This window comes from Ptychodera flava, chromosome 20 (genome assembly GCF_041260155.1).
Source record: "Ptychodera flava strain L36383 chromosome 20, AS_Pfla_20210202, whole genome shotgun sequence".
NCBI classification, from domain to species: Eukaryota; Metazoa; Hemichordata; class Enteropneusta; family Ptychoderidae; genus Ptychodera; species Ptychodera flava.
The window spans coordinates 4,693,050-4,709,104 of NC_091947.1; the positions used below are offsets into that span (position 1 = coordinate 4,693,050).

General features: G+C 39.2%; 1 protein-coding gene across 1 annotated transcript; it reads left to right on the forward strand.

The window, feature by feature from the left end:
* The first annotated feature begins 830 nt into the window (after positions 1 to 830).
* Positions 831 to 15,779, forward strand: LOC139120590 (mucin-2-like). The gene is made up of 11 exons (XM_070685098.1): positions 831 to 1,004; positions 2,270 to 2,398; positions 3,261 to 3,342; positions 4,967 to 5,082; positions 5,349 to 5,614; positions 5,884 to 6,647; positions 7,002 to 7,029; positions 7,418 to 7,600; positions 8,273 to 9,354; positions 10,058 to 10,252; positions 11,896 to 15,779. Exons 2-11 carry the CDS (start codon positions 2,307 to 2,309, stop codon positions 14,743 to 14,745), a joined length of 5,658 nt encoding a protein of 1,885 aa, XP_070541199.1. The 5' UTR covers positions 831 to 1,004; positions 2,270 to 2,306; the 3' UTR covers positions 14,746 to 15,779.
* The last annotated feature ends 276 nt before the right edge of the window (positions 15,780 to 16,055 follow it).

The following is a 16,055-nucleotide window of genomic DNA, read 5'->3' on the forward strand; positions in this document are numbered from 1 at the left end:
AACCATCACGGCGCGGATGCGGCACGGGCCAGGGTCAACTGTCAACTGCGTCAACGTTAACTCTGGCCATAAAATTGATACTGATACTACAGGCTGCATAAAAATCGCACAGTGGTACAAACCATTTCTCTCATGGTGTATCTTAGAAAATAAACTGAATTGAATAAAGAATAATTCACAGTTGACACCGATTGAGATTACCCGCTTATTTTAGTGTTTGCAACTGCTGTACCAACCAGTGAAGTTGATCGCCAATTTATTTGTTTCTGGCCAAATGACTTCCTGTCTCACTAGGCATTTTGTACTATAAATGGCTTGACGGGTTAATGTGGTGTTCTCTGTGATACATGCATCAGCCAACACTTTGTAATGAACATCGACTCTTGCTTGATTACATTCGTATTACCCACTCCTACTACTACCTCCATGCCCACATGTAACGAACACGATCTCTTCTGTTGTTTGTTCAACCTAAAACGTGTAAAACTAAACTGGCGACGGTGCGGTGATGCAATGACATCGGAGTTGTGCGAAGGTGATTTGAATAACGATCTATTCTGGCCAATCAACGACTCCGGCGGCGGAATTCAAATCCTCGTACCATTAACATGGTTCCTTGACGAACGAATGTGCCATATTCCTCCGCAGTATTTTTCCGTTCGTAAATTTATCAGATAAATGTTGAGTTTCATGTCATTTTAGGTTCAATAAATAATTTAAAATCACAAAATGTATAAAAATCTCTGAAAGTTTCTTCGGATTATGACAAAACTGTCTATTCAGTGACGAACTATAATGTTATGGTGCATTAATATGTGTGTGATGAGGTAAGGTACTGTCAGTTGTGAACGGTAAGCGCGGTACAGTACATAGTTCGCGTAAGGATTAAGCCCTAACGTTTTTATCCCCGTCGGAGATCCCCGATTTCGTATGGGATAAAATTAGGGATTACCATAATCAAATTTAAGTTAGGGACAAGCTAGAGGCTGGATTTTACCAATCAGGTGAGTGTTTTATTCCATTTTTGTCACTATGTTCGCTGATCAACGACCATCGTGTGTGTCATGTATGACAATCGACTGCCGACTGTGTTGTTAATTTGGAAATTGGACCTCGAGCCTTTGATGAAGGAATTATTTTACAGCTTTTTTTTATCTCGTTAGAGAACGATCAGAATATTTTGAACTCGCTTATGCGAAGATCTTTGGTTAAATTGTCACGATGCCTGCATTATATCGCCAAAAGCCGTGGTTTTTGTGCGTCGATATTTAAATGTCGTAGGGAGAACTGTTGGGTTCATTCAATTTGAATTTAGCAGTAGAAGAACGAGGGTTGTGATTTCGGAGACAACTGCACCTTATAATCGTGGAGACTGGCAATTATGTTCTCATTTAGTATTTGTTGCGTCTGTAATTTGAAAAAAAAGATTAGTGCTACAGAACTGTATTTTATAATTATGAAACCTTAATATTTGCAGTTTCTATGCAACTATTACTACTGATGATCCGTTATTTATGATGTTTCTGTCGCTGTGTTCACAATCTTTGTTCCTTTGTTCAGATATGGAGATCTCTCTTCTACCTCAGCGGTTAAGTTTAAACAGCGAAGGAAAAAAAACAACGGCCAAGTCTCTCTTTGCTGGTTATTAAACACATAATAGGCATGATTTCGCAACTTTCTCCCGACTACTATCAATATGTGATGTGTCACAGTTCTCTAGATCAAATGTGTGATTGTATGTATTTGGTAATGAAACTTTCGTAAATTTGTCTTGATATATATACATGTATATCTCAACATATAGTACGAAGATGCACATCTTTGTGGTCGTCAGTGAATATAAAGAAGTACACAACAGAGAAGGTCTTGCTGTGGAATTTGGTTAATGTAATCTCAGCCACCACGTTCAACGTTATTTCTTTCATATATTATTAGACATGAGTCGTGATATCCATTTATTCATTCTGTTTAACAGACTAAAATAGAGTGAGTTTTATAAAGTAACAAATCAAAATGGAATGTTCAGGTATGATATCAGACTAAAAGAGTTAAAGTTAGTTCATTTCAGACTAACAGTATGGCTACCAATAATGTTTTCCCAGTTCCACAGCAAGACTCACTGTACTTCTTTGAAAATCACCAAAGACCATAAAGATATGCATTATTAGGATATAAATGAAACCATCATTTTACAATATAAAATCAGTGACTTTCCTAATGAATCTCTTTACCAATACAAGAAAACACTTAATTTTGTTCCTCTTCACAGGTTGTATGAAATAAGATAGGATAATAAAGAAGCAATCATGCCATTGTATGGAAACATTGTTGTAATAAAACGTAATGGTTCTGATGGAGCTCGTTTTCCCCTGACTAACACTACCTGTCTTCTTGGAAGGTGAGAAGTGCACTAAAATTCTACTGTACTGAGTTTACAGCTTTCTCCATGTCATGTGTTGCTGTACATTACATACACACATACATATAAATGTACAGAACTGCTGTTATGTCAGATAATTTATTTTGTCGAGTGTGTAACTGTAAATTTACAATTTTTTTGTGGCATTATTAAACTAAGATGATCCTGCATGCCTAACCACTACCTGGCAGACCCTTGAACAATCAATACCTCAATTTACAGCAAGGTTCTGCTCAAACTACATGATAATACTTCATTCTATTAAAATTCATGTATTCAATTGACAGAATATATCAGTTTTCAAAATAGTGTTGATGTTGATTTAATCAGTTGAAAGGGTACATTGATTATGATGTCCACTTGTGCCCATATCTCTTTTGACAATTATTTACCCACAATCCATCAGTGGCTTTTGACAGTATGTTTCTACCCCAGTGACTTGGAAAGTTGTACAACTTGCTATTGCTGAAAATGTTGGACAACCCAAATCTTTCAACTTGTGCCTGAAAATGGACCAGGCAGGCTATCGTGCAGGTCATGGTTTTCTGTCCATGACGAAAAGTTATTTTGAAGTGAGGAAGCTGACCAGATTGTTCAGTGGAATAGCTTATTTGCATTGTGAATATGCATGAGACATGTGTATAGACATGTGATTGTACCTGAGTTCAACATTTTTGATAGTGACTTGATTATTGTCAACACTTTCTACCTGCTTCAGCAAGGTTGTACAATATTGACAGTCATGGTGTTTGATATGTACTCTTATATCCTGTATGTGCATCTTAAAATATTGCAATGAGTGCCGATATATAAATATTCGATCTGTCTGATTTTCACACAGGAACAATGACTGTGATATACGTATCCAGTTACCCAATGTATCCAAGGAACATTGCAGAATTGAAATCAATCAAAATGATGAGGTAAGTCTTGGACAATCTTCACTTACATACATATACGTGACCAAGCAATTGTATTCTGTAATGATAACAGTTTCTAATTTACAAGGGCATTTTACCATCATTGGCCCTTTTTTGAAGATTTATTTAATCAGTTAACCACACACAGCGATGGTATACCACAGAATTTTGACCAGTTCATGAGATATATGCAAGAGTGATAGCCAGTGCATAGATGAAGTGAACTGGTCAAAACCATGTGTTGTCGCTGGGTAGGGTTTATGCTATTATTATATATCATGACAGTATACTGAACTTCAAGCTTTGGACATCTAAAAAAGGATTTCCCTCTTGTCAAGAGCTCATGCATGGCCAGCTTTGCTGTATCGCAAATTATAGCATGGTTCTTTTCACGTCTCAACCAATCAGATCACTGTAATTGCACCATCAATACACTGGTATGATATAATTGTCTTTAACGGGTCAATTTAAAGGAAAGCGTAAGGTACTCCACATAACATACTTAACCAGATTTGACCATTATACGAAATAAGTTGTGAATTGCAGGCTTGCCTCATTTTCGCTGTTTTTACCTCATAGTACGGTAATTATTTGTCAAATCTAGCTATTACGCCAACTTTTATGCAGATTTTTAAATAGTTGAAAGGGACAATGTCACAATCTTTACAAATTATCTACGTTAATTTTTTGCGTAAGCAACAATTCATGTTGTTCTGCTCACTTAAGGTAGTATGCACCTCGAAAGTGAAAGACTTAAACTTTTGCATTAACTTTCCTCAAGGGATCTTTTAATCATTCTCTTTCAAAATCAAGAATAAAAATCGGGGGTCACCGTGCAAATTTTGTAGTAGAGAAACAAATTACTCAAGATTAACCGATATTAGAAATTCAAAATGGCCGCCATCCCTGTGTTAACTCTATGGAGAAAAATAAAAATTTCGAATTTCGAAAAACTAAGCCGGTGAAAAGTTTTCTTTCACCAAGAGCTTTAAAATGAACCCCCACATGTGGTATATCAGAAGAGAATTGTAAAAGTTTGAGAGTCCGAATGTCTGTCCCCGAGGTGCGTTCTGCTCACTTAAACATGCTTAATTGAGTCAGGTCTCTGCTCCCTCCTTGATAAATTCTTCACTGACATAATTTATGGGGCATACCAGAAATTGTATCAGCATTATTACATGTATTATGTGTATACACAAAGTGTGAGTAGTGCTCTTGATAATTGATAGTTCAACATGTTGCAGTAACCAGAACAACATAAAATAACTAATTACAATTTACATACAACAAAAATAAACCTGAACTAATTTGAAAAGATAGCAACTTTTCCCTATAACCTGATAAGCTTAACCTGAACAATAAAATTTAAGCACATTCATGATATAAAATTTGATTAAAATTTGAAATAAGTCTTTAGTTCACTACCAAGAATAAAGCAACTCTGTCGCTAAAGCTAAAAGTGTCCTTGTAATATCTGTCCCAGTGTTGCATACATACGTATTCTCTTCAAAATTATTCTGTTTCAATGGGTTTCATAACTGACAAGTAAGGTAGAGCAGTGTTTGAGAATAGAACTTTTTCATCTGCTGTCTAATTTATTCTAAATTGATTTTTTGTTATGAACCAGGTTTTCCTGACAAATTTGAGCCAAGTGAATCCAACACTAATCAATAGAAAGGCCATCCGGGGCCAGGAACAAGTCAAACACATGGATATCTTCACTATCATTGACAGGTCATTCAGGTAAGCTCACAAGTTTAAAACCAATGGATAACATAGACTGTATAGTCAGAAAATATGGTAGTTACATGTATAATTCATGCATGAGGAAATCGGTAAAAGACAGATAAACACTCATCATCTCTCTATGTGGGAATGTGAGTACATGCATATTGTTGTGAACAAATGGATCACTGGTGTTTGTGTCGTCCCAATGATACTTTCATCGATAAATTGGTCAACAAGTGTTAGACTGATTGTGACCCAACTTCTACTGTTTCATTTACTAGGTTTGAATTCCCAGCTGGATCAAAACACCGTATGACACCAAAGAAGATGACGCCAGCCAAGAAACCCATGCTAAGCTCCAATACACCGGCTTCTCCAATTGCTCCACCCGGTAAGACTCCAACCAAGATGCCAATGATGGACCCAATTGTAACCCCACCAGTCCCAACTGAAGTTGCTCCAGACAACAGCAAATCCAAGACACCAGGCAAACCTAAAACTCCTAAAACTGCCAACAAGACTCCTAAAAGTGCTAATGGAAAGCCAGGTAAAAGGTTATTCTGTGACACTAGCTGGAAAATCAAAGCCTCTTGACTTTAATACTTTCAGTATTACATTTTGGTTCAGGCTGAAAGTCTTTGATAACATTTCATGCTCATTGCTCTACTCATTACTTTTTTAGGCATAAGTGAACAATATATCTTCTGTCTTGTACATGCCAAAGCCTCAATATGAATATGTTCTTTGATAAATAATATGCCAAAGACTTGCTCATTGACTTAAGCACCTTCAATTCATTTTCTTTTTTTTCTGTAGTTTCTTCTGATGAGACAACAAAATCAAGCAATGTGAATCCCAGTGTTGCATTGCCCCAGCAAACCACTGATACATCAGAGAAGAATTCTGAACCATCCAGTGTTCAGGAGCCATCAAAAGAAGCAAGCCCAAAACAGCCAGATGTATCATCCCAGGCTAAAGTCAAAACTCCAAAATCAACCAAGAAGGCTACCCCAGCCAAAGCAAAGACTCCGGAACCTACCAAGAAAGCCACACCGGCAAAAGTCAAGACCCCCGAACCAACCAAGAAAGCCACCCCAGCCAAAGTCAAGACCCCAGAACCAATGGCAAAGGCAACACCAGCCAAAGCTGAGACACCAGAGCCAGCCAAGAAAGCTACGCCAGCCAAAACTAAAACCCCTGAACAACCAAAGAAGGCTACCCCGGCCAAATCAAAGACGCCAGAACCAACCAAGAAAGCCACGCCCGCCAAATCCAAGACACCAGAACCAACCAAGAAAGCCACCCCGGCCAAGGCAAAAACTCCAGAACCAACCAAGAAAGCCACGCCCGCCAAATCCAAGACGCCAGAACCAACCAAGAAAGCCACCCCAGCCAAATCCAAGACACCAGAACCAACTAAGAAAGCCACCCCAGCCAAAGTCAAGACACCAGAGTCAGCCAAGAAGGCTACACAAGCAAAAGAGAGTCTTGAAGAAGCAAAAACTAAATCTGAGGAAAAGACGCCGGAGCAAAGTTCAAATAAAAGGCTTGGAAGTTCAACAAAGAAAGGGAGTGCTAAGGTGACTGACTTATAACAACTATTTAGTAATGGCCAGTAGCTGATGATATTTTCACAACTACAGTGTCTTGTTCCATTCCCCAAAGTATTCAGCTTGTCAATGAAGCGTCCACTGTTATTGTTTACGTTTGAATTCAAGTCCAGACCAGAATAACTTGTTAATAACAATACCAATACAAACATAAGTTGACAAACTTAATACTGTATCTCAATATGCTTTTTGGAGTAGAAAAAGAAACTTTACTTGTCATTAAAAACTATCAAAAGTTACAGCTACCAGCACTTTAAGTATCAGGAATTTTCCAAAATAAAAACTGCTTCGATAAGATTACAGTACTGTGAATGATTTTGCAAGAACAGGAAATTCAAACTGCAAATAGAACGTAAACTCGAACATGTTCACTTGTTTTTGTTGAGTGCAGTGAATAAGACAATTATTAGTCTGGTGTGATGTGCATGAGTACAGATTTAAGTAATTATGCTTGAGTTACCTGTGCATGTACATCAAGGGCAACAAATTTGAAAATGCTACAGTTGATGTTAAATTCCACCCATAGAATTGTTTCTCATAAAGAATATATGACACCCCCCTCCCCAAGCGAACTAAGGTCAGAAATGTTTTTATGTTCTGGTGTTTATACAATGGTGTATCAGTATGTTGTGTCTTTGAAATGCTTAGTGAAGTCTTAAAAGTTAGCACCAAATACAACAGTGACATTGTCTGTTAAATGAACACGTCTGATTGAAATATTCATTTTCTAATTTCATCAGGGTACACCATTTGGAAGTCCTCGTCAACATCTACTACTCCTTTGAAGAATAGCATTAGTCTTCTACGCAGACGATCTGCTCCTGTCAAAGAGGTCGATGAGAATGTCCCATCTCCCAAAGTTGCCAAGGCTTCACCAAAAGCATCACCTAAAACTGAGAAACGAGCCACACCAAAAACCAAGGGTCAGTAACCATAGAAAGTTGTAAACAAATAATATTGATAGTATATGTTGCATTTCAAGTCTAGCTTTTCAAAGCTCTTCTGAGTAAACTGTATGTACAAAAGTAGAATGTAGTTGCTGTAGTTTTAAAATAGTTCTGCAACAGAAATCATATACCTTAAACCGTCACTCTCATGTCAGTTGTTTGACCACATATGTAGATGTGGCAGAAAGACCTAAGTAAAGTCTTTTTTTTCAAGGACTGCAATTTTCATGTTTGGCCCTGCTGTCCCATGACAAGTTTACAGTTTTCCCCCATTCGTTCAAGTTTCAATACATATTAAAATCAAAAGTAAATTTCATGAGGATTGGTATGCAGAGAGTAATGAATAAAAAACGCAACATTTTCTTTGCTTTCAGTGAGAAAGAAATCTTATCTTTCCAGCACTTGCTGTTTCTCGGCGCTTTGAAATTTTGAAGCAACCTGCACCACCAATTCGAAGTCATTGTTCCACACGTAGTGGGTTTAAAAACTGTAACAATATGTAAAATTATGTTATTTATTACTATTTGTCTCTACTGTATAATCAACAAAATAATTTGTTACGTCAGTTTTGTGATGTTAAAACAGAGGCAGAGGGTGTGTTTTAAAAATATCAAAATCTTTAACCATGTTTTACTTATTGACTGACAGGGACTGCTAATGAAAAGACACCTTCATCCGGTCAAAAGCGAAAATCGACAAGCAGTGTTGCCCCGAGTGCAAAACGCAAGAGGGTATCATTTGGACCAAATCTTAGTCCAGAGCACTTTGACAAGCGACTTCCTCCGAACACCCCAATCCGTCGTGGTTCTGCACCTCCAAGACGTAGATCATCGCCTGGCAAATCCCCAAGAGCGGTAACACCTGTCACCAAGCGAGGAAGGATGTCCATTGTTGCAACACCAGGCACTGCACCAATCATTGAGGAATCACCTAAGGTTAAAACACCAACTCCTAAGAAATCACCGAAAGCCAGTCCCAAGCAGTCTCCCAAACAGAAAGCAACACCCTCCCCTAAATCCAAGACACCTGTGTCTATCAAGAAAGCAAGTCCAAAGGTGTCCCCAGCAGCCAAGTCTCAAAGTCCAAAGGGAGGAAAATCTCCTGACAAGACCCAGACACCTGTAAAATCACCAAAGTCTGCAAAGAAGACTGTTCCAGCTAAAGTGACGCCAAAGAAAGACTCCACCCCAAAACCAAAAGTGACAACACCTGCCAAATCTGCTGATGAGAGTTTTACTGGTTTAACTGAGCTGTTCGCTACACCATCAACAGCTAGAGGAAGACGCAGCAGTGTTGCTAAGGTGACTGAAACAAAGGTCAAAAGTCCAAGGTCATCATCACCAACTGGAAAGGTCAAAACGCCAACTAAATCACCCAAAAAGGTGAAAACTCCTAAGAAAGAAGCATTAGCTGATGTCAGCTTCACTGGTTTGTCAGAAATGTTGAAGACTCCATCGCCAGCTAAAGGTAGCAGAGTCAGTGGTGGTAAAGTAGTCAAGCCTTCACCAAAGAAGACACCCAAAAAATCACCAAAAGTCACTCCAAAATCTGCCAAGAAGAATATTTCCAAATCTGCCAAGAAGAATACTCCAAAATCTGCCAAGAAAAACACTCCCAAATCTGCCAAGAAAAACACTCCCAAATCTGCCAAGAAATCACCCAAAGTCAAGTCCCCTGCTCAAAAGACACTGACTTCACCAATCCAGAAAAGATCAACACCTGCGGGTAAAGTAAGTGCCACTATCTCTGATCCTTGTGATACCTATCCAAGTATTAACCTAGAGCTGTTGCATTTTTCACACCAATTGTCACTTTTTTCAACAGGTTTCTTGCAGTCATATGCCACCGATCAAGAATACTTATATGCACAGTTTTAAGTGAATCTTGTCATTTCAGCCTCTTTGTGATCAACACATCTGTGTAATTTGAACAGCCATTTGAAGTTTAGACAAAATTCACTGTAGTTCAGTTATAATTTTGCTATATTCGAAGATGATGGGGCTGAATGGTATGCAAAGTTACAAATACAATTGAAAGAACCAGAAAAGTCCATGTGAATGGTATAACCAGCAATTTAAATGGAACATGGTACAAACAAAACCACATGCACCATTTGTGCTAAGAAATATGTGTGTTTCCATACAATGTTGTACATGTGGGTTGCTTTGTACTGCCATCACATGATCTTTTGTGTGTATTGAGTTTGTAGAACTGCGGAGTAGAACCATTATCTCAGACGTTTCACATAAGGTATTGTGTCTCAACATCCCTTGATGGCGAAGAGTATAACAAACATAAGGCAAATTAATGTATACCATCATATAAAATGAACGAAGCAATTGAAATTCCAAAGTGATTCGACAGTGTTATAAATTTGCACCCATTTTGTATAAGAATGAATAGATTTTTGATGTTACTAATCTTCTCCTCTAGACCCCCAAGTCCACTAAGGGCAAAACACCAAAGGGAAAGACTCCTAAGAACTGGGCCGACATTGTCAAGAGAGGCAAACCACAGCAGCAACAAGGTGGATTAGCAAAGGTTGCCATGGTACAAGCTGCCAAAAGACGACAAGTAGCTGTAAATAAATATTTGGAATATGTCAGAAGAGGAGCCACACCAGCTAAGGTATGTCAGATAAACTTTTGATAAAAGACTATAGATGTTCAGGCACTGAGAATTGTGATTGAAAGTCTGAAAATCTCTTCCTAAAGTGCATTCTTGCTTTCAGCTCTTAACTGTCTCCTGCTTGGTCAAGCAGCCTCCTCTCAAGTTTGTAAAACAAAACAGTATTTAGTGGAAATATGTATTCAGCTTGGCAGTTTGTGCCGCCTACAAACCATCTATAAATGTCTGAATATTGTGGACTTGGTTGCTTGTTTGAAAAGACATCTCCAAATTTTACTTTCTTGGTAGTATAATAGCCCCAGAGTGCCATCTTATGGGCACACTGTAAATCATTAGAATTTCCACTGATTTGGCATGGTTAGATTAACCCTTTGAGCACTGCAATTTTTCCCACCAAAATTATAGTGTGCAACATTGTACCAATTTTGTGAATTTTTCTGTAATTTTTTGGGCAATTTTGGACCAAATGAACATCACATTTTATTGGCTTTGGATTTTTATCGTAATTTTTGCAAAATTTAGAAAAAAGTTGACTGGTGTATATTTTGATATAGGCAACAAACATTGACTTTGGCGCTCAAAGGGTTAAAGGGACAGTACCAGTAACTTTGATAATATTTTCATTAGTTTTGTTCTATGAATCAAGTTGATTTTCTTCTATTGCCAAAGTATGTTGAAATGGAAAGCAATTTCCGTGCTAACAAACAGTGCAGGGGTATAATACACATTGCCATTGTTGGTGAGTAAATTCTGGTCCTAATGAGAATATATTTGTCAAAAATGACACCAAACATTACACATATGTAATCTGTTTTGATGAATTAAAACTATGGATTATTTGGAAGAAGAATGAGAGACCATATCATAGAAAAATAGTGAAAAATACAGTTAGAAGTATCAGTTTGTCAGTAGCGATACAAACTTTTCTGTTTTCTGACCATGTCTTTTTTTTTCAAAATGTGAACAATCTGGTCTCATATTTCCTCAGGCACACTGCAGCAGATTTCATTCTCAAAACTTCTAAAAATTTCATGCTTCAGTTCAACATAGAGTGATTTCTCAAGTCCAATACAAAGAGTCACTGCTTGTCAAGATACCCATGAAATACTTTGCAGTGGCAGTTCTGATAAATTTCTCAGGTCAGACAATGAACAGACCGCCCCTTACTTGCACAACACTGACATGGGATTTTGATGTACTAGGGCAGTATGTGTCTGAAGCTGACGAATAGTAATTTTTAGAATCTTCAGCTTCAGCAACGAAGCAAGAAGCTTGTATATGCGATATTTCTCTTATGTAACCCTTCTGTATATGCAGAAGAAAACAGGTTACAGTCCATTTCATGTAATGTTAGGTGTTATGTGTGTGTGTTCTTCTCAATTGTTCTAGTTCACTCTGTATAGCCATAAGAATGATGCACAACCAACAATCTTGTTATGTTAAAAATTGTCATTACCTTGTATGATGCTGTTTGAGTTAATTATTTTTTTTGCATCTCTTTACTCATCAGGGTTATCTATAGCAAATTAAAATTGTCAACAGACACAGTCACTTCCTAACAATTCCATGTGCTTGGATTTCATTGCAATAGCAATCAAAAGGAGCATCAACAACTCAATGTTTTTTCTCTCTCATCTTTTCAGGCAAGGTTGCTGTCAGGAGTCAAAACTACAGGTCATGCAGCTTCCCCAGCTACAATTGTCATCGGTAAGACAAAGAAGAGAGCCATAACTCCAAAACTGGCCAAGCGCCCTCGTAAGGGGAGGAAGACTCCAGTCAAACAGATTGGATCTCCTGCTCCAGCTGATGAAAGCTTCACGGGAATGGCTGATATGTTCAACACTCCCTCACCTAAGTCTGCAAAGAAGCTACAAAGAACCCCTAGGTTAGAAAACAAGAGGACACCAAGAACCCCCAGGTCGGCAACAAGAACACCCATGACCCCCATAAGTCCTTCTGATCTGCAGACACCAGAAGGTCCAGGTGAAATGGCCGTCTCACCACTTTCAACGCCCGGATCTGCAAGAAGAACTGCCACGCCTGTTAGGATGATGTCACCACTTAGACCAACGAAGACGCCAAGCAAAGTGGGTATGACAGTGCGTAGTCAGCCAACACCCAAGAAAACACCAAAAGTAAAGTCAACACCAAGGAGAGAAAGTGTGGAAAGAATGATGTCTCCACTTGTTCCCAGCAAAACACCAACTAAGATGGCAAAACCAGTTAAGGCCAAACCAACTCCGCGTAAGCTTACCCCAGAGGGAATGTTATCACCACTAGTACCCAGCAAAACACCTACCAAGATGGCAAAACCAGTTAAGGCTAAACCAACACCGAAGAGACTTCAGTCACCAGAAAAGATGATGTCACCACTGAAACCTACAAAGACACCATCAAAGACTGGCAAGTCTGTAAAGCCTGCTAACACACCAACGAGTGCAGCCAAGGCAAGTCGTAAGAGCATGGGTCTGACTGGTGTGTCACGCATTCTGAAAACACCAAAGGAAAAGAACGAGCCAGTCACTGGGATGACTGGCTTTGACAGGCTTGTCAAGTCTCCTAAGAGTAAAAGAAAGTCCGTTGCTGGTGATTATGGAATCACCAGGCTGACAAAATCACCCAAAGAGAAGAGAGAGTCAATTGTTGGTACAACTGGATTTGCAAGACTAGTGAAATCACCAAAAGCAAAGTCACAGCCAGTTGAAGATTTCATTGGTTTGGCAAGAATTATGAAGTCTCCTCGACAAAAAGCTCAGCCTGTTGAGGATTTTGAAGGTGTTGCTGAATTGTTGAAAAGTCCAAAGTCCAAAACCCCTAAACAGAAAACACCGGCAAAGGCGACAAAGAGAAAACGGGAAGAACCACTGGTTTCTCCTCCAGTCACCAAGAAAGCCAAGATTCAGGCAACTCCAGCTAAAGCTGCAATCCCAGCAAAAGATGTCAAAACTCCTACTACCAAGAATCCTAGTCCTGTCAAAGCTACAAGTGTCAGAGGAAAAAGAAAGGGTGCTAAGGCCACTAAAACACCTATAAAAAGAACAAAGAGAGGGCAGGCAACATCAGAGGTTGTGTCTTCACCAGCCAAGACACCAAAGTCAAAGAGCCAATCAGTGGCAAAGAAAACTCCTGAAAAGAAATCAAGTCCTTCACCAGCAGCAAAGAAGAAATCCACTCGTGGAAAAAAGGTTGAAGCTGTCACAAAGGCTGCAGACAAGACTTCACCAGTGAAAGAAAAGACACCGGAGAAAAGACGTACTCGTCGTGGAGCTACCAAGGCCGCAACACCTGTGAAATCACCTAAACCAACTAAGAAAGCTACACGTGGCAAGAAGGTGGTGCCTACACCTGTAAAATCCAAGACACCAGAAGAGAAACAACCACAGCCAACCCCAGCTAAGTCTAGCAGGGGAAAGAAAGCTGCCCCTCCGACACCACAACCCCAGCCTACCCCAGCCAAGTCTCGCAGAGGGAAGAAGGTTTCTCCTCCAACACCTGAACCCCAGCCCACCCCGGCTAAGTCTCGCAGAGGGAAGAAGGTTTCTCCTCCAACACCTGAACCCCAGCCTACCCCAGCCAAGTCTCGCAGAGGGAAGAAGGTTGCCCCTCCAACACCTGAACCCCAACCAACCCCAGCTAAGACTCGTAGGGGAAAGAAGGTTGCCCCTCCAACACCTGAATCCAATCCAACCCCAGCTAAGACTCGTAGAGGGAAGAAAGTTGCCCCTCCGACACCTGAACCCCAGCCCACCCCGGCTAAGTCTCGCAGAGGGAAGAAGGCTGCCCCTCCAACACCTGAACCCCAGCCAACCCCGGCTAAGTCTCGTAGAGGGAAGAAGGTTGCCCCTCCAACACCTGAACCCCAGCCAACCCCGGCTAAGTCTCGTAGAGGGAAGAAGGTTGCCCCTCCAACACCTGAACCCCAGCCAACCCCGGCTAAGTCTCGTAGAGGGAAGAAAGCTACCCTTCCAACACCATCAAAGCCTAGTACAGCAAAACCTGATAAAGACGTACAGCCAATGGTGACAAAGCCAGAAGCATCACCAGTGAAGGCAAGAAGAGGTACAAGAGCCAAGCCAGCATCTCCTGTTAAAGCAAACACCCCAGTAAAGACAACCAGGCGTGGTACCAAACGGAGTGCACCCACTGAACCAAAAGAAAGCCCTGCAAAGAAGCCTTCTCAAACCATGGCAGAACCATCACCAAAGAAAACTAGAAATACAAGAAATGCAAAGAAAGCTGCCTCTCCAGTCAAGACAACCACCCCTAAAGGAAAGACAAACAAGAGAGCTGCTCCTGAAAGCCTACCCTCCCCATCACCAAAAAAGGCTCGTACTACAAGATCCAAAGCAGCTGTAGAAAGTCCAAAACCAGCAAAGGGTAAGACAACTAAAGGCAAGACTGCTGCCTCTGCTAAGAAAACAGCCAAGCCTGCTGAGAAAATCACAGCATCTCCAGCACAGACTAGGAGAACTCTCAGATCCAGAAGAAAATAAAGTAAGCAAAACATAAACACGGACTTGAAAAAACATGTGCACTCTTCAATATCACCAAGCCTTTTATTTCTTCATTTTAGAAAATTACGAGAAAGCTACATAAGACCTTGATTTGTACAAACTCTTGCAATAGAAAACTCTTTTTAAACTGTATCTTCATTGATACATGGATTTTTATTGAAAAATCATTTTTAGATTGATCCTATTTTACTGAGTTATTCAGATTGTTGTGACGTGGCATATTCATTTTAAATGTATTTTTTTTTAGAATGTAGTGTTAGTGGTAACCATATAAAAATAATGTACAGTTTTGCCAGATTGATGTTTCTTTTTGTAATGTTGAATTTCTATTTTGTCTCTGTCAATTACTTTTATTGATGTGCAAATATTATGCAATATCATTTGTTTGAATATTACACTCTTATCTGTCTCCTCTGCACTCACATCTCATTGATCAGACAATTTTGTGACAACACAATCATTTTACAACAATTGATATACTGCCAGTTTATATTGTCTGTTATGAAACACTGCCTCAATTGTGTAGTTTGTATGTGAAAGTCCTGGACTTGTGGATGATTTGATTTGCAACCAAACTGTCATATTGCCGCTTAATTTTGACATTGCTGTATTTTAAATTTGATCAATCCAACAATCACAGAAAGAATACATAAAATCTATTATATTTTGTAGTAACTGAGTGTATTTTTCCATTATACCAATGTACTGGATCTATGTGGAAGGATGATAGTTTTAGATTAGGTCATATTGATTCAATGTGACATGATTTTTTTAAAATCATAGTGACATGATTTTTTTAAATCTGAGTGTGTGTAATGCTCTATCACCTTTGGCCTGCACTGCCTGATAAGCACTGTGGTATATATATATATTTTTAGATCAACTTGTGTTGATTAAGAGCTAATTTGATGTCTTATTTCATCTTGGCATCGTAGAGATGACACTGAAACCTTAGACTGTGTTGTAATTGAAAAATAACTACAAGAGCTAATACACTGCCTTTATATTATTACCACCATATAGCCTTGTCTGTGTAATTTATTGGAACATGACAAAATACAACCAAATGGATTTTAGTGTATTGAAAAACTGATAAGAACAACACTAGATTCGATGTGGTCAACAAAAGGAAAGACTATGACATTACACTGTCAAGTTCAATTATCAGTTACGTAATAATAGAGTAATCGACTCCGTCTGCAAAAGTTGAAACATTGTCTAGCAGGTCAGAAGTAGACAACACCACACGGTCCACAAATGCTGGCAATCTGTGCTGCAAGACAATGTTT